Source organism: Labrus bergylta, chromosome 8 (assembly GCF_963930695.1).
Source record: "Labrus bergylta chromosome 8, fLabBer1.1, whole genome shotgun sequence".
Classification (NCBI taxonomy): Eukaryota; Metazoa; Chordata; class Actinopteri; order Labriformes; family Labridae; genus Labrus; species Labrus bergylta.
The window spans coordinates 32,549,841-32,567,569 of record NC_089202.1 but is presented as its reverse complement, the minus strand read 5'-3'; the positions used below and the strand labels follow the sequence as shown (position 1 = coordinate 32,567,569).

At 39.8% G+C, this 17,729-nt stretch overlaps 1 protein-coding gene and 1 gene segment (V, D, J or C); both read left to right on the top strand.

The window, feature by feature from the left end:
* The first annotated feature begins 3,050 nt into the window (after positions 1-3,050).
* Positions 3,051-4,787, top strand: LOC136179800 (Ig kappa-b4 chain C region-like). The segment is given in 3 exon segments: positions 3,051-3,068; positions 3,147-3,222; positions 4,299-4,787. Coding segments are annotated over 3 exon segments (417 nt in total).
* Positions 4,788-5,333: 546 nt separating this feature from the next.
* LOC136179781 (uncharacterized) lies at positions 5,334-11,818 on the top strand. Of its 3 annotated transcripts, none has more exons than XM_065957714.1 (6): positions 5,334-6,000; positions 6,551-6,594; positions 8,879-8,975; positions 9,326-10,389; positions 10,716-10,811; positions 11,401-11,818. In XM_065957714.1, exons 4-6 carry the CDS (start codon positions 9,349-9,351, stop codon positions 11,713-11,715), a joined length of 1,452 nt encoding a protein of 483 aa, XP_065813786.1. In that variant the 5' UTR covers positions 5,334-6,000; positions 6,551-6,594; positions 8,879-8,975; positions 9,326-9,348; the 3' UTR covers positions 11,716-11,818. The 3 variants fall into 3 exon arrangements, with proteins under 3 accessions (XP_065813786.1, XP_065813784.1, XP_065813785.1); XM_065957712.1 differs by having other exon boundaries at positions 5,336-6,000; positions 11,398-11,818; XM_065957713.1 differs by lacking the exons at positions 5,334-6,000; positions 6,551-6,594 and having other exon boundaries at positions 6,946-8,975; positions 11,398-11,818.
* Positions 11,819-17,729: the final 5,911 nt, after the last annotated feature.

Genomic DNA, 17,729 nt, shown 5'->3' with positions numbered 1-17,729 from the left:
GAAACAGGCTTCCATTACACATTACTAGACTAAACCAAGATGAAGGAGAAACAAAAATACCATTCTGTGACAGACAGGTCTGATAGAGGAGCTGAGGCCTCCATTGTCAGGTCTTTTACATTTTTGACAGTTGAGAAGGGAACGTCTCTCCGCGAGTGGGCGTGGCTTCGGCGCATTCCATGGACACGCCCACATCATCCCAGAGGAGAGAGAACAGCTACATTTTTCATGATTTTGAAGCTTCATTTTATAAACTTATAGGTCTTTTTCGTTGCTGAAATTTGGCCTGGAGGTTCATAATACATTCTTCTTCTGTATAAAACACTAAAAAACTTTTTTGTTTTTTTTGGGTTACAGGGACTTTAAAGACAGTTTTAGAAAACTATTTTCTGCATCAATATTTTGAAGCAGTGATAGAAGAATTCTTGAGTTTACAAAAGTGAATAGTGGTGCAGTGCTGGAAAACATGAAGACAGGATTTTAAACTTTTTCGAACTAGAGACACATGTTAGAGTTAGAGGAACATGTGGTGAAGTGGATTATACAGAATATTCTACCTTTAAATAATTCTACTTACTTGTGGGATGACTTGTCTATTGCTCTCCACTGTTTTCAACGCCATGGATAATTGGTAACCTTGTCAAAAAATAGTTCAGTATAAGTTGGAAGAATGTGCCGACACTATGAAAAGATGTGTGACATAACTGTTTTAATATCTATCATGAACAGATCACATAGAGAGAGTTTGATTTCATCTTGATTCTGTTTATCATTCCACATATTTCTCCCCTTTCATCCTATTTGAATAAGTGCATTAATACTTCTCAAGCAACAGTCCACAACCACAAGGTGGCAGTAATGTGCAACTAATGTGTCCTAACCAAGACGGCAATGATACGTCACCATCATGGTGAGTAAAGAGGGGGGAGAAGTGGGCTGAAAATGTTTGATATTTAAAAGATGGTGTGTTTATTCTGGTCTTTGATGGAAGTGGTGTTCTTCTGTGAACTGCAGGTGTTGATGAAACAGTCTGTTCAATAAAAGAGGAGTGAAAGCAGAACGTCTGATTTGATTATTGATCAGATTAGGGTCTGAAGGAGAAGAGGATGAGGAGGACGTGTTACAGATCAGGATGGCATCTAACAGGAGCCGATTTTAATTCTCCCTCTGTGAAAGTTACATGGTGTGTGTGTGTGTGTGTGTGTGTGTGTGTGTGTGTGTGTGTGTGTGTGTGTCTGTGTGTCTGTGTGTCTGTGTGTCTGTGTGTGTGTGTGTGTGTCTCTGTGTGTCTCTGTGTGTGTGTGTGTGTGTGTGTGTGTGTGTGTGTGTGTGTGTGTGTGTGTGTGTGCGTGTGTGTGTGTGTGTGTGTGTCTCTGTGTGTCTCTGTGTGTGTGTGTGTGTGTGTGTGTGTGTGTGTGTGTGTGTGTGTGTGTGTGTGTGTCTGTGTGTCTGTGTGTCTGTGTGTCTGTGTGTGTGTGTGTGTGTCTGTGTGTCTGTGTGTGTGTGTGTGTGTGTGTGTGTGTGTCTGTGTGTCTGTGTGTGTGTGTGTGTGTGTGTGTGTGTGTGTGTGTGTGTGTGTGTGTCTGTGTGTCTGTGTGTGTGTGTGTCTGTGTGTGTGTGTGTGTGTGTGTCTGTGTCTGTGTGTGTGTGTGTGTGTGTGTGTTCTCAGTGAAGTGTGTCAGTCTCTGCAGAAACTTCCAGCTGCAGCAGTCAGTTCAGTTTCTGTTCAGTCTGACTGAGGGAGGTTTTTGTACGACGCTTTTTCACTGTGTGAACACCCACTGACTGTTGATGACATGTAAACTCTGACAGTAGTAAACTGCTGCATCTTCAGTCTGGACTCCACTGATGGTCAGAGTGAAGGCAGAGTTTGATCCACTGCCTGAAAAACGATCTGGAATCCCTGATGCTCGAGTGCTAGCATAGTAAATGAGGAGTTTAGGAGTTCCTCCATCTTTCTGTTGGTACCAGGCTAAAAGGTTGCTACCATAAACATCCTGACTGGTCCTACATGAGATGGAGACGGAGGCTCCCACAGCAGAGCTCACTGCTGCAGGCTGAGTCACTGTGACCTGTCCTCTGGACTCTGAGGATACAGAGACAAAAACAGAAAGCAGCATCAGGGTTTAGTGGGCTTCATTTCAGAGGGACGGATGTTCATAGAGGAGAGGAGTTTGATTCTCTGGACTTTACCTGTGAAGCAGCAGCAGAGGAGGAGAGTCCAGATGAGGACGCACATCAAAGTCATGTTTTTGATGATGAGGACGAGGATTTCTGTTGTGATGAAGGACAGCTGTCAGTCATCCAGTGTTCAACTGTCAGGACTATAAAGTCTCCCAGAGCACTGGAGCATGGTGCTGCTGATGCAAAGTGGCTCTCTATGGAAATGTTCTGACTGACTCCAACAGGGATCACTCTCATTACTCTGTTTATCAATCAATCAATTAATTATACAATTCATTAGAAAACTTTCAAAACAACTTTAATATGATTTCATGTTCATGCTTCTAGAAACATTTATCCTGATATAAATCAGGAGTTGTAATTAATAATATTCTTGAGAAAATGATTTAAAAATAATTCAAAGATTTAAATATCTCAAAGAAAGACATTCTTTAATCTGTTATAATCTTTTTAGATTCTGTTTTCATTTGGTCTCAGAGGTCTTGCAGGCAGAGACTCATTGAGGTGTCTGTGTTTGTGTCAGAGTCAGAGAGCCGTGTGTCTCTACAGCGAGAGGTTTTTGTACGACGACTCCATCAGTTTGTATCACTGTGGTACACGTTCGGTGGAGGAACCAGACTGGATATTGGAAGTAAGTCACATATTCAGCTTTTCATTCAATCAGTAAGTTATTCTGGTGTCTTTTGTCTTCATATTCAAGCCTGGAGGAAAAGAAAATACTGACCTTTAACTTTTAAATCGTTTGTTTTAGAAAGAATAAAGACAACATTTGACTTTAAAGGATTTCAGTTTAAAACAGAAACACAGACTGAATTTAAATGAAGGTAAAATGTTTGAAGCCAGAGTTTTTATTTGTTGGGAAATAGATGATTTTCACTCTCATGGTAAGGTGACATGTGGAGTTGTGCTAGTTTGAGTTCAGTGTGTTAAAGTCAGAGAGCCGTGTGTCTCTACAGTGAGAGGTTTTTGTACGGCCGCTCAATGACTTTGTACCACTGTGGTGGACTTTTGGTGGAGGAACCAGACTGGATGTTGGAAGTAAGTTTCTGTATGAATATTAAACCTAATGTTAAAATACAGATTTTTATATTTGATCCACATAAATCACACTTTGACAACCTCAAAGACAGCTGCTAAATTATGTTCTATTCACAAGGTTTTTCTAACAATCGATATGGACGCCTTAATGACTGAAACAACTGAATGAAAATCATCAAATCAGCTCTTTTATTGAAAATGTTAATGACCAGGATTTTAAATTGTCTAGTGGTTTATGTTTATCAAAACAAAAGAGAGGAAAACATCTAAATGAATGTGTTTTAGCTCAAAGAAATATTTTAAATCTGTTAAATAAAGCGTGATATCATCAGCATAAAGAGATATCAAATCAATGCTACTGCAATTCAAACACTGACAAAACTACAAAGTAGATTTATTTACATGTTTTTTATATGTATGTCTAATATATATCTTCATGTGTTTGTGTTCAGCAGCTGTCTCTCTGTTTATTTATCATCGTTAAACTCTAACTCTAATGAACTCTTATCATGTTTTTATCGGTCCTGCTTTACCGTGATGGTTCACTCAGGACAGTTTGATTTCTGTCACACTGAAACATAAACAAGTTGATGTTTAACAAAGAGAGGTGTTTTAAATGTTTTCCTCAGATTCATTTTCTGACAACTCTTTAAGGTATTTTTCTGATACCTTATTTTTCTGATTAGAATTCATTTGAAGAACATTTGATTGTGTTCAGTTGATTCTGTTTTAGTTTGTTTTACCTACAAACTGTTTTAAAAATGTGTTGCAAAGTTTTTGGATTATTTTGATGGGGAATGTTTGTAATGTTTGAAATTGGATTCAGATGTAGTTTAAATATATTTCAGGTCGTTCTGTGTGATTCTCTCTCTGTGTGCTGATGTGCATGAGAGGCTTCTTAAAGGGAAGTGAAACAATGTGTGAGTGAGTGACCGGTGGAGCAGAAAGAAACATCTGACAGAAACTCCTAAAAAAGAAAAATCAACTCTCAGACATTAAAGGTGTCCTATAGGGTGTGGTGTTTGATTGACAGCTGTGTGCTCCCTGTCCTCTAATCTGATTGGTGTCTCCTATAGGTGATGTGCGTCCCACCCTGACGGTGCTGCCCCCCTCCAATGAGGAGCTGGAGCAGGGGAAGGCCACGCTCATGTGCCTGGCCAACAAGGGCTTCCCCTCAGGCTGGAGTCTGGCCTGGAAGGTGGACGGCAGCAGCAGCAGCAGCTGGGAGGAGAGCAGGAGCCCTGCGGTGCTGGAGAAGGACGCTCTCTACAGCTGGAGCAGCACCCTGAGGCTCTCTGCAGACCAGTGGAGGAAGGTGGGCTCTGTGACCTGTGAGGCCACCCAGGGCGCCCAGGCTCCAGTCTCAGAGAGTCTGAGTAGAGACCAGTGTTCCCAGTAATGCCTCACTGGGACTCTGCTGCTGGTTTTACTGTGATACTGCTCTCACTGTGCACCTTTCTCTCTCTCTTTATTTCATGTTTCTAAAGAATAAATATTAGCTTGTTGCTTCATATGTGTGTGTATTGTTTCCTGATAATCTGTTCATTAAATCAATGAGAAATACACTTTTTGTCTTTTTGTCTTTTTTTCAAAGTTGTTAAAACGACTTTTCTTTTCTTTTATCACAAACTGTCTTAAGATACTTCATCATAATGGAGCCAGTGACTACATTAAGAAATGTAGTTTCTCCATGATAACTTTACAAAGGACGAGTAAAAACACATCATGATGAGACATAAACACTGTTTTTAAACTCAGACTGAGCTCCTCAATATGTTTGATGAGCGTCATCAGTGATCACAGAACTTCAAACGATATCATTTTTCATCATTTATATAAATATTTATATAAATTCCCAAATGACAGTAAACTTGTTTTGTGCTTTATTCTCTCTACAATAGTCGGTAATAATGAACAAAACCCATGATAGCCAGCATGACTAGCTGAGACCAGAGTGCTCAGAGACCAAGATAAGATCAAGACCAAGGCAGGACAAGAAGGAGACAAGACCAGGACAAGAAGGAGACAAGACCAGGACAAGAAGGAGACAAGACCAGGACAAGAAGGAGACAAGACCAGGACAGGAAGGAGACAAGACCAGGACAAGAAGGAGACAAGACCAGGACAAGAAGGAGACAAGACCAGGACAATGAATTTCACTGAAAAATCATCAACTTGTGTGCAGCTGGCGTGACACTCACTCAGACTGTAACACCAGGAAGGTTGCAGCCGTAACTGGGGGATAAAAGTCAAACTACAAATGAATTGAAGTTAATCGTTGTTTCAAAAAAACAACCCTTTTCCTTCCTACCACAATCAATTAAGGAACAGGACTACACTGTAAGACCGAACAGTAAAAGCATGTTAAAAAAATTGGGTTGTGTGAACTCGGAAATTCAAAATAGTTATTTCAACTCTATTTTTCTAAGTTATTAGAACGCGTTTTTAGTTTGAAGTAAACAGAGCTCAACCAATTTGATTATTTTTCATAATTGTTCTCAAATTGTTTGATCTGCTCTGCATGACGTCACGGTCACGTGCGTACGTGCTCTCACCGCCATGTTTGCTCTCGCATCGAGTCGCTAAGAATGAGCCAGCTAAGCGGAGTGAACTTTACAAGTTGAGAACAATTTGGACACAGACAATAGATATTGTTATTTGTGGAGCAAATCGCAGACTTTTGAAGGGACTTTTGTTCGGACATGCAGGAGTTTTCTGTCTCTACTCTGCTGAATGCGCTGACTGCCGTAGCATTGGTGCTATCTTTGAGCTAATCTGGTGAGTAATAACTTATTTTATCACATTTTGATATCGTTTCTTCATTTAATGAAATAGTTCTCATGTCCGCAGCTATTTCATGCATTTAGTATGAAGAGTGAATATGTGTTTTCTGTTGTACTTTTGTGGCAAAGTTAGCCTATTTAATTAATGCAGTTTGCACTATTTAATGTGAAAACATTTGAAAAAATATAACTGGCTTAACTTCTTTCTTTAACTTTCTTTAACTTTTCAAGTATAAACTAAGTCTTGCTTTAAAATTTGTCTGGAAATGTTACTGGACTGCTTTTGTTTCTCGACCTCCACATGCATGTTTCTGTACAGACAACCGTTAACGTTTTTAAAAGAGGTCTTGTAGTAGTTTATTTAGTGCTATCATTTGTTAGACATTTTTGATAGGTAGGTAAACTATCAAAAATAAAGCCTGGTGTGGAAAATAAGCGCATTGTGCGCGGTGTTTCTGTTGCTCCTCAACTGTAAATTAACTGTAAAGAAACATTTCTGCTAAAATGTACAGTTTAGCTCATTTTTCTATTTTCTTTGTCTTAAGGCTTAAATACAAGCAACTTGGTGATATCCGGAGTCTTCAATCAGGTATGTATATTCAAAGCACAGACTTTTAATAGACATTTCTTGTGCACAATCACTGTAAAGAGAAATCCGATGTGATGCAGATAAGGGAAGTTTATCTAAAACCTGTTCACTGTTTCATCATTCTATGCTTTGTATGTCAAACTTGCTGATTCGACACCGTTTAGTTTTACAATGGCTTGGCAATGCAAACTTTGTCCTGCTGTGTGTGACAAAAGGGCACAGTTGCTTGAACACTGTCGTTTGCATCACAGCAATTTATCCTCAATCAACCCATTGCCTTGTCTCTTTGATGACCGATCTGCACATTTCAGTCAATAAATGCATTCAAAATTCATTTAACAAGGTTGCGTAATAATAGAGTTGTACCCAGTGAAAACGAGGTGGGATGTTTGTCATTCACATGTCCTTTGTGGATTCAAGCAACCATTTAATGATAAGAGTCTCCTCAGTCATTTAAGGGCACATTTAAAACACCATGAAATGGTGGACTGTCCTTTCAAAAACTGTCAAGACCGCACTAATGTCTACTCCTCCTTTAATGCCCACAAAAGTAGGACTCATCCAGACAGTGATGTTTCAAATTATAAGAATGAGATTGTCTGTACAGAAACTGAAAGTCAACCAATGCAGAGTCAGGATGAATCTGATAGGGATAGCCCTTTACCACACTCTCCTGAGCTGGATACTCCTGAGTGTGAGCCCTCTGGATCCAGAGATGACACTGATGACTTGGAAGGGCACTTCAAAAATAATTTGGTTTCTTTCTTCTTGAAAATGAACAGTGTTCTTCATGTGTCAGAGACAGCTACACAGGACATCATTGAAAATTTGGCACAAATATTCACTTTGTCCAAACCTGTTGTGAGAGAAGCTGTTGTCAATAGTTTACAAGAGCATGATCTGTCTGTCAGTGGGGCCCTTCTTCATGACCTAGAGGAGGCTATCATGAAAACTAATGTTTTTGTCAATGCTACTTCAGAAGGTGCGGAACTGTCCACTGCTAAGCGGAGGGAAACATTTGTGAGGAGTAACTATCCTTTGGTAATGCCAGTGCAATACACTTTTGATTCCAGTGAACACACAGCAGTGTATGTTCCCATTCTTCAGATGATTCAAACAATGTTTAAAACTACTGATCTTCTTGAAAAAATTCACGAGGCAAAACCGTCTCCACCAGGAATTTACATGTCTCATGAAGATGGAACATATTTCAAAGAAAATCAGTTATTGTCTGAAACAGGGGAGCTGAAACTGTCCCTGATTTTGTTGCTGTACTGCAGACCAGAAACAGTGCACTGACGTTTCTGAAGGGGAGTTTAGCATGAGAACAAGGGCCTCCCATGATCTTCATGTGCAGAATGTTGTGGAAGAAGACAAAGCAAATCACTTAGGTGTTAAAGGTCAGTGTGCTCTCAGCATGGCATTGCAGCATTTTCATCCCATCACTGGTTTTCCACCTGATATTCTTCACGACCTCTTTGAGGGTGTCGTGCCAGTTGAGATGGCCTTGTGCATCCGTGAGATGATTTGCCTGAAGTATTTCACACTTGAATATCTAAACACAAGAATTCACACATTTCCAGATCAGCACACTGATAGGCTTGATAAACCGCAACAAATTCCAAAGACTTTTGCTGCCAAAAATTCCACTTTGCTTAGGTTATTACCACTACTGGTAGGAAGTAAAGTCCCTGAAGGAGATGAAACATGGGCCATATTGTTGGACCTCAAAGAAATAGTGCAGCTGGTGTTGTCTCCATCTTTCACAGAGGAGTCTTTACAGTACATGCAGACTAAAATCAGTGATCATCGACAGGGACTTCAAGCAGTGTTTCCAGACTTTAAGCTCAGACCCAAGCATCATTATGTTGAGCACTACCCAGAAATGACAAGGCGCTTTGGGCCTCTTGTTCACCTTTGGACAATGAGGTTCGAGGGAAAACATCGCTTTTTTAAAAGAGTGATACAGGACACACACAATTTCAAGACTGTCTTGAGAACTCTTGCCACTAGGCATCAGCACATGATGGCGTATCACTGAAGTGCACCATTATTTTTCAAACCCCACACACAATCTTCGAGTGTCACCTCTGTCCACGTTGCCACACTGCCTCAAGTGGCAAAAGACTTTATAAGAACAAAGACAGACAGCCAAAACATATACAGTACAACACAGGTGTCCATTGATGGCACAGAGTATGCTAATGGTATGTATGTTTCTGCAGGCCAGGCTGGAGACTGACCAAACACTGCTTGTGAATAACTCTGTTTCTTTTCTTTGCAGAAACTACGAGAGCTGGTACAGAGAGCATTTGAGGTGATTTGAGCTGACATCCTCAGACACCTGCTCTGTCATCGAGCTGTCAGAACTAAATGACACAGTAAGTTTGTCTGCATACAACATAGATGGACACTTAATACTGACACAAAAAAGATTTATTTTGATCAGAGAAATCCAGGTGTAAAATGTTATCAGAAGTGAAGAACCATATGGCCTCATGGAACAGTGTGTAGCAAAGTAAGACAGGTAAACTAAAATTTGATATGCCAGTTACGTTTACTAACATTACAAGCCTAGAAAGACTTACCTGCTACAACTGTAATTTTTTTCAAACCCCAGCTTTTAGGTGAATAATATCTGTCTATAACTGTTTCACACAAATACCTATTGTGTATGCATTGTTGAATGCTATTAGTTAATCCGTTCTCTCCCCTCTCTTCGTTTTAATAGGTAATCTTCACATACATACTTCCATGGACATTGTCAGGAAGATGACTTTGGCTTCATGTCCAGAATCTGTGACTGAGCTTGAAAAAATGACAAAAGAAAAGTTTAAGATAGACTTTGATTTTTGCTTATCATATGAAGATCCAGACTTTGACGGGCAGTTATGTTCCCTTATAGACATTGAAGAGCTTCCACAGAAGGCAGTACTTAAACTTGTAAGATCTCAGAGTGATGCCAGTTCAATTGCATCTGATGACACAATAATATTGCCTCATGCAATGACTCCAGAAAGGACCCAGAGATGGCCGGATGTTTGTCCAGTGCCAGCTTTTACTTATGAAGTAGAACTCATACTTGTTGAGGGAAATTTGAATCATGAGAGAACAGGGAAAACCCTGAAGTTATCAAGGGGACAGAAGCATGACATTCTTGAAACCCTTGCATCCAAAATGCATAGCTTTAAAGCATATCCCAGTGATAAAGACATTTCAGTGGTTGCAGAAGCGCTTGTCACCACCCATCCTTGTCTTAAAGAACCAGGAACGCAGACAGGATGGTATGGTTGGAAAAATAGTCTGAAGTTTAAGATGGGTAACTTCTGCACTAAGTTGAGTCGGGCAGGATATAGTGAGGTAGCTGTAAATTCTGGAAAGAGAAGCAGAAACAACCCTGACAAACAATCTCCCCACACTGACATAAAGAGACCAAAAAGGGCAGAAGTGAATTTTCTCCCCAACTTTCCAAAAGGAGAAGATGGTTCAAGCCTTGAGCGACAGAGACTCCAGATTGTAGATGAAGTTATAAGGACTGACAAAAACCTCCCTCTGATTGCAAAGTTGATGCAGACCACCTTTTCCCTGCGACGCAAAGAGGTCATCAATGATGACTTGCCTGTTGGAGAGATCCTGGAGTTTCACAGAATCACAAACATCAACCTGAAGAACCACTTCTATTCTGAGTTAGACAGACATGTCCCTCGTCTTCAGAGTTTGTTCAGGAAGAAAGCTGCGCGCACAGGGAAGGTGTCTGAAGTCCTGGATCAGCTCTTCAACACTTATGACCGCCAGGTGAGTTGATTATCCTTCTTCATGCATGATAATAATAGAACCCTGTTGGAACTCCCTATCTTCAGATTACATTAGGGCCAAATGATGATGCCATCGTTGATAGCTGAGAGTCTTCTATCGTGAAAGACTGTTTGGAAAAAACACGACCAACAATAGAAACAATAAATGTCATCAAGTGTTCCGCTTTTGATATTGTCATTTGACAGTTTGGTAGGCATTACCTAATCGTATTCAAATACATCATATAGGGCTATTTCTTGTGATAAATTCTGTTCCTTCCCTGTTTGGCATTTCAAATTAAGATGATGTGTTTTCTCATACTTAAGGAACAAGTTGACGTCAATGTCCTCCGTGCTGCCGTCCTCCGTGCTCTCCCTACATATCTGCATGAGGATGACTCCGGATTTCTGAAGCTGTGGGATGTAAGTCAGCATATTATTAAGAATTATAATGAATCTGTTGAACATGTTATATATTTCATCTGTTTTATTCAGATGCTGTCATTTTGGTGTATGATTGCCATGATATTAAAAAGTGAAAAAGATTAATATAGTAATAATTGTCCTGCAACATCTACAGTAGGCTTAATCTTACCTGTGAGGAATTAGTAATTAAACTTTGCATTTACTGGTCAAACCTCAATTCATGCTGCAGTTTTTAAAATTCCATTTAAAACCTGCAGAGCTGGAATAGTATGCTAAACAATATCAACATCTATAGTGAGAATAAATGCAATACAGTGATTGTTTAAAAAAGCTTGTCAGTTGAGTCATTGTCTTTCAGTACCATTTAGCTTTGATTGTTTTGAGGCCAAAAAAACAAAAAAGGGGATAATTACTACATTTAAAGTGGTGAATTAAGAAATCCCTGAATAGCAATAGGGTAGAGTACTTTCCATATTTTTCCGCTGATCAAGAAACATAAACAGCTTTTGGTACTTTGTCATTCTATGGGAAACACTGAAGCTTAGGCAGTTGATTTGTAACATTTCTCTGTCCTTGTCTTTAGCAGGCCCTGTCAGATGAACTGCAAATCGACAACATACCAGTTGGGCTCCTCCTGATCAGTGCCACTTCAACAGATGCTGCGGTATTCTGCCCCGAGAAGGTTGCCGTTGTGCTTGAGGGTAACACAGTTGTCGATTTCCCAACATTTTCTGATGCATTTGTCATGCTTTTTGCACTTATTTATGGGCTACATCTAAGTTACCCGAAAGACTTGGCCAATACATTTGACTTCATCCAAAAAGTCTTGATGGGCCTTGAGGATGGCAAGTTGAAGCCGAGAGTATTGAGCCTTAAAAACGACCTTTTGTCAACTGAATGATCTCACACACACACACACACACACACACACACACACACACACACACACACACACACACACACACACACACACACACACACACACACACACACACACACACACACACACACACACACACTCACACACAACAAATGTAATACTTCACTGAAGAATTTCTGTTTGCGCACATGGACTTGTGTAATTTTGGCATTGCAAAGAGCAGTAAAGAAGTTAGGGCCCTAAGTTCGGGGTTTTTACTTCAAAAAGATGTGTTTTGAAAAAATGCCTGTTGAACTCAAAGTTGTAATGGGTTTCTGTTGGAAATGCCTGGGTTTTTCTAGTGTTGATGTACAGAACTATAGGGTAAACCTTTTGTCATTTTGCTGAAGTTGGCATTTCTTTAGTATATCTGTGTATTAAGTTGTCAACTATTCTTAAAAGTTACTGTGTTTCTGAACTATTTTACAATAGTTGTTGCTGTGTCTTTCTGATACAAAATTGGACTTTCTCTGGTTGAAGTTTGATATTTGTTTATTTTGCTCCTGTGTTGTGTCATGAGGACAGGTCTGGAGATACAATGTTTACTCAGATATATGTCATTTGAATGTTTTGACATGCTGCTTATACTGAGGCAATAATTTCAATATTTGCAAACGTTTGTTACTGCGTTGAATCTTGCACTGTGATAATGTAAATGTTCTGATCATAAATGATCATAGGCTGTTTGCCAAAGCCCACTATAAGCTGCTGGAAGGTTTTTTATAATCACTATAATGTTTGGCTGATGTTTAAGTCATTTAATAAAGTGATCTGCATTTAAAGAACTGTGTTAAAATGTGTTTAATGTTCATTAAGAAATTGTGTATTTCAGGATATTATGTTAAAGCAACTTTAAAAAAATTATGTAATCAGTTTCAACAAATGTTTTAAGTAATTCAAAATGTTGTTTTGAGTTGTAAGAGTTTTTAATTATAGGAAAGTTTTCAAAACTAAATTAATGTTAATATAATGTAAATAATTACTTTAGGAAAACATACATTTTATTATTTATTTATTTATTTATTTATTCCGTACATGTCAAAACACACAACAGAAAAGGAGAAAGAGAAAAAAAAAAAAAATTCACACTTTATCCCATGTACGGAAAGGAGCAGGGAGAAGAATAATTCTTGTTTTGCCTGCCCCTTACTCAAAAAGCAAACAATAAATGTCTGGATGGTCTGTCCAATTACAATCAATGAATGAATATCATGCCAACATAAAACAAATCTGACAATTCAGTCTTCACTTCCTCAGAAAGTAGAAGGAAAACACACAGAACACACTAACTGCCACTTTCATACCGTCTGATAACTTTGTTCTTGTACATTTTCTTAAACTGAAATATCTGAACACAGCCCTTCAAATCATTATTTAAATAATTCCACAATTTAATTCCAATGACAGAAATACACTTCTGTTTTAAAGCTGTCCTCGCAAACTGATGCTTAAAATGAAATTTTCTTCTATGCTCTTCACCTTCTGAGCTAAAAACAAACATCTTTTGTAAACTTTCTGGTAATACTTTACTCTTTGCTTTGAACATAACTACAAGTGTCTGTAACTCAACTAAATCTTTCAGTTTCAATAAACCTGATCTTAAAAGCAGCCCATTGGTGTGCTCTCTATAGTGGACTTTATGAATGATTCTTACCGCTTTTTTCTGTAAAATAAATAACGGATTAATGTTTGTGACGTAAGTGTTACCCCACACTTCAACACAATAACTAAAATAAGGCAAAATAAGTGAACAATACAAAATCCACAATACCTTACAATCCAACATAAACTTTGCTTTGTTTAAAACAAAGATATTCTTGGACACTTTTTTTTTAACATGAGCTATATGTGATTTCCACGTTAACTTATCATCCATGATCACACCCAAAAAACGAAATTCAGACACTCTTTCAATATTAACTCCATCTATAGACAACAAAACGTTTTCATCCTTTTTTTGGTTTGCAATAATCATAAACTTAGTTTTATTCAAATTTAAGGATAACTTATTTTCGCCAAACCATGCTTTTAATTTGACCATTTCATTTTCAATACTTCCTGTTAGAGTTTTTAAGTCATGTCCTGAGCAAAACAAAATTGTATCGTCAGCAAATAAAACAAACTGCAGTAACTTAGAAACTTCACATATGTCAAATGTTTGTATGGTCCGTGCTCGTCTGGACTGCCCTGTCCTTGGTCTTCAACCCAACGGCAGCGGTACTCCATTACACAGCCGCTGAGCTCCTGCAACTACGCTTCCACCTGTCCGATCCTCCACCGGCTTTGCATCTCTACCTGGACATCGCTCGTCATGCCCGTCGGAAATATATCCACCGTGGTTCCCGACGGGGCTTTCAAATTGACGACTCCATACAAATACAATCCATCTGGTCCTCATCTCGCCAACCCCGAAGAAACTCCAGCTGGAAAGTTGACCACACTGTCCTAGCCAGCCTTGCCAGGTCGGCTAACGTCTGGGTCAAACACGACCACAACGATGTCACCTTCGGATTATTCAACACCTGCTCTCTGACCAGCAAAGGTCCTCTCCTCCAGGAGCTCCTGGTTGACCGTAAGATTGATTTTTTTGTGTTTAACCGAAACATGGCAACAACCTAATGACTTTTCACAGCTGAATGAAAGTACTCCTCCTGGGTTTGTTTACATCTGTCAACCCCGTGCCTCTGGCAGAGGGGGAGGTCTCGCCATAGTTTACCGCGAGAATTGGAAAGTGTCGCCTGTTTCTGTCCCTGTTCAGTTGTCTTTTGAATCTATTGCCTTACAACTGAATGGGCCTACACCTACCATAGTGGCCACTGTCTATCGTCCACCAAAGCCCAATACTGATTTCTTGAATGAATTTGCTTCATTTTTAACTCATCTGTGCTCACTCTGCCCTAACATAATATTGCTGGGAGATTTTAATATACATATGGATAAAACTAACAATGCCTTGACGAAGGACTTTACATCCTGCCTTGACAGCTTTGGATTGCAGCAACATATTGATTTTCCTACACACTCCAAAGGACATATCTTGGACTTAATCTGCTGCTCTGCTGTCACTCCTCTTGACTGCACTGCAGATGTCCTTCCCATTTCTGATCACATGTTAATATCTTTCAATGTCAAACTTACACTATCCAAAAAATGTCTGCCAAGTGTCATTTCATATCGCAACATCAAGGACGTTAACTTAACTGCTCTCTCCAGTGGCATTGACAGCCTCCCCAGCATAAACTGTTTATCCACCCCCGATGAACTGGTTTCTCATTACAATGATGGTCTTCATAGCCTCTTAAATACCCTGGCTCCTTTAAAAACCCGGACTGTTTCATTCACCCACTCTGCTCCATGGTTTACACCTGAACTTCGCCTACTCAAAACAAAAGGCCGTCGCCTGGAACGTCTCTACAAGAAAACTGGACAATAACCACATTCTCCACTACAAGGACAGTCTCTCTACAGCTAAATCAACTCACTACGCAGGTATCATCAGCTCAGGTGAAGGGAATACAAGGACACTATTCTCCATCATCAACAACATACTACAACCACCGGACTCTCTTGCTTCTCATCTGTTTTCCACCGCCTATTGTAACTCTTTAATGTCATTTTTCACTGCTAAAGTAGACAAGATTTACCAGCAACTGACTCCTAACATCTCATCTCTCCCAGTCTTCTTACCTCCTCTCTCTCACTCACTTTCAAGTTTCAAACTTCCTTCTGTTGCTGAAATATCTGACCTCATTCAGAAATCAAAACCATCTACCTGTCCATTAGACCCTCTCCCTACTGTCCTAGTAAAAGCTTGCCTACCCCCTCTGTCTTCCCTAATAATGGTCATCATACATTCCTCCCTCACCTCTGGTCTTGTTCCCATTTCTTTCAAGTCAGCTTCAATAACCCCTATACTTAAGAAACCTGCTGCAGACCCAAATGACATCAATAACTTCCGTCCTATCTCTAATCTACCCTTCCTATCCAAAATTCTTGAAAAAACAGTTGCATCTCAGGTTCACACTCATTTGTCTGACAATAACCTCTATGAACAGTTCCAGTCTGGTTTCCGCCCCCTCCATAGCACAGAGACAGCATTGGTAAAAATCACCAACGACCTCCTCATGGCAGCTGATTCCGGACTTCTAACCATCCTCATCCTCCTTGATCTAAGTGCAGCCTTCAACACCATCTCCCATCACACACTCCTTGACAGACTTGCCTCCATTGGAATCACTGACACACCCTTGCACTGGTTTTCATCCTATCTCTCTGGTCGTGCTCAGTTCATTCAACTCGGAACCTTCAAATCCCAACCATTTCCAGTCACCACCGGTGTTCCTCAGGGTTCTGTCCTGGGCCCCCTTCTGTTCATCATCTATCTCCTTCCTCTTGGCCATATCTTCCGTAAGTATAACATCCAGTTCCATTGCTATGCGGATGACACCCAGCTCTATCTGTCCACCAAACCCATCTCCTCCCTCCCGCCCACTTCCCTGACTGATTGCCTGCAAGAAATTAAATCCTGGTTCACCTTCAACTTCCTCAAATTAAACAGTGACAAAACCGAGCTTCTCCTCATCGGCACCAAATCAACAATCTCCAAACTTGACAGTTTTTCTCTGGCTATTGACCACTCCTCAGTTTCCCCTTCCCCTCAGGTTAAGAGTCTGGGTGTCATCCTTGACAGCACACTATCATTCCAAGCTCACATCAATAATGTCACCCGGTCTGCTTATTTCCATCATCGTAACATTAATCGCCTCCGCCCGTCCCTCACTCTCAGCAGTACTGCCATCCTCGTCAACACCCTGGTTACATCCCGCATTGACTACTGCAACTCCCTTCTCTTTGGTCTCCCTCTTAAGTCCATCCACAAACTTCAACTGGTCCAGAATTCTGCCGCTCGCATCATCACCAGAACGCCCTCTGTCAATCACATCACCCCTGTCCTACAGCAGCTTCATTGGCTCCCGGTTAAACATCGCATCACCTTCAAAATTCTGCTTCTCACCTTCAAGGTCATCCACAACCTCGCTCCGCTTTACATCTCTGAACTCCTGCACATCAACATACCTACCCACACTCTCAGGTCTTCTTCTTCCATTCAACTCACTGCACCACCCGCCCGCCTGTCCACCAGGGGGTCCAGGGCCTTCAGCCGCTCTGCCCCCCACCTCTGGAACTCCCTCCCACCACAAATCCGTAATATCGACACTCTCTCCATTTTCAAATCTCATCTCAAAACACATCTTTTTAAACTGGCATATTCAGTCTGATCATTCTCCACCCGTTCTCATAACTCCTTTACATCCTGTACATTTGTGTTTTTTAATGTTAATTTTATCGTTGTGTTGTTACCTTGTTGTTTTTTTATCTCTGCTTTGTAAGGTGACCTTGAGAGTTTTGAAAGGCGCCTTTAAATAAAATGTATTATTATTATTGTTAATATACAAATTAAAGAGTTTAGGCCCCAAAACCGAGCCTTGTGGGACTCCACATTCAATATTCAAATACTCAGATGTACTACCAGAAAATAGTACATATTGCTGTCTGTTAATTAAATAGCTACTTAACCAGTTCAGAACAACTCCTCTCACACCATACATATATAATTTAGAAATTAATATTTTGTGATCTATTGTATCAAACGCTTTTTTCAGATCAATGAATACACCAATTGTATATTTTTTACTGTCTATTGCTGTAGAAATTTCTTCTGTTATTTTCATTAATGCTAAAGCTGTAGACCGGTTCTTCCGGAATCCAAACTGACTCTCACTTAACAAATTATTTTTTTCAATAAAATTATCTAATTTTTCTGCAAACAATTTCTCAAGTACCTTTGAAAATTGTGATAATACGGACACTGGTCTGTAATTAGTAAAGCTGTGTTTGTATCCTGTTTTAAAAAGTGGAATTTTCATTCTATCTGGAAAAATACCTGTACGAAAAGAAAGATTGAAAATATGGCTAAGAGGTTGAATTATACAATC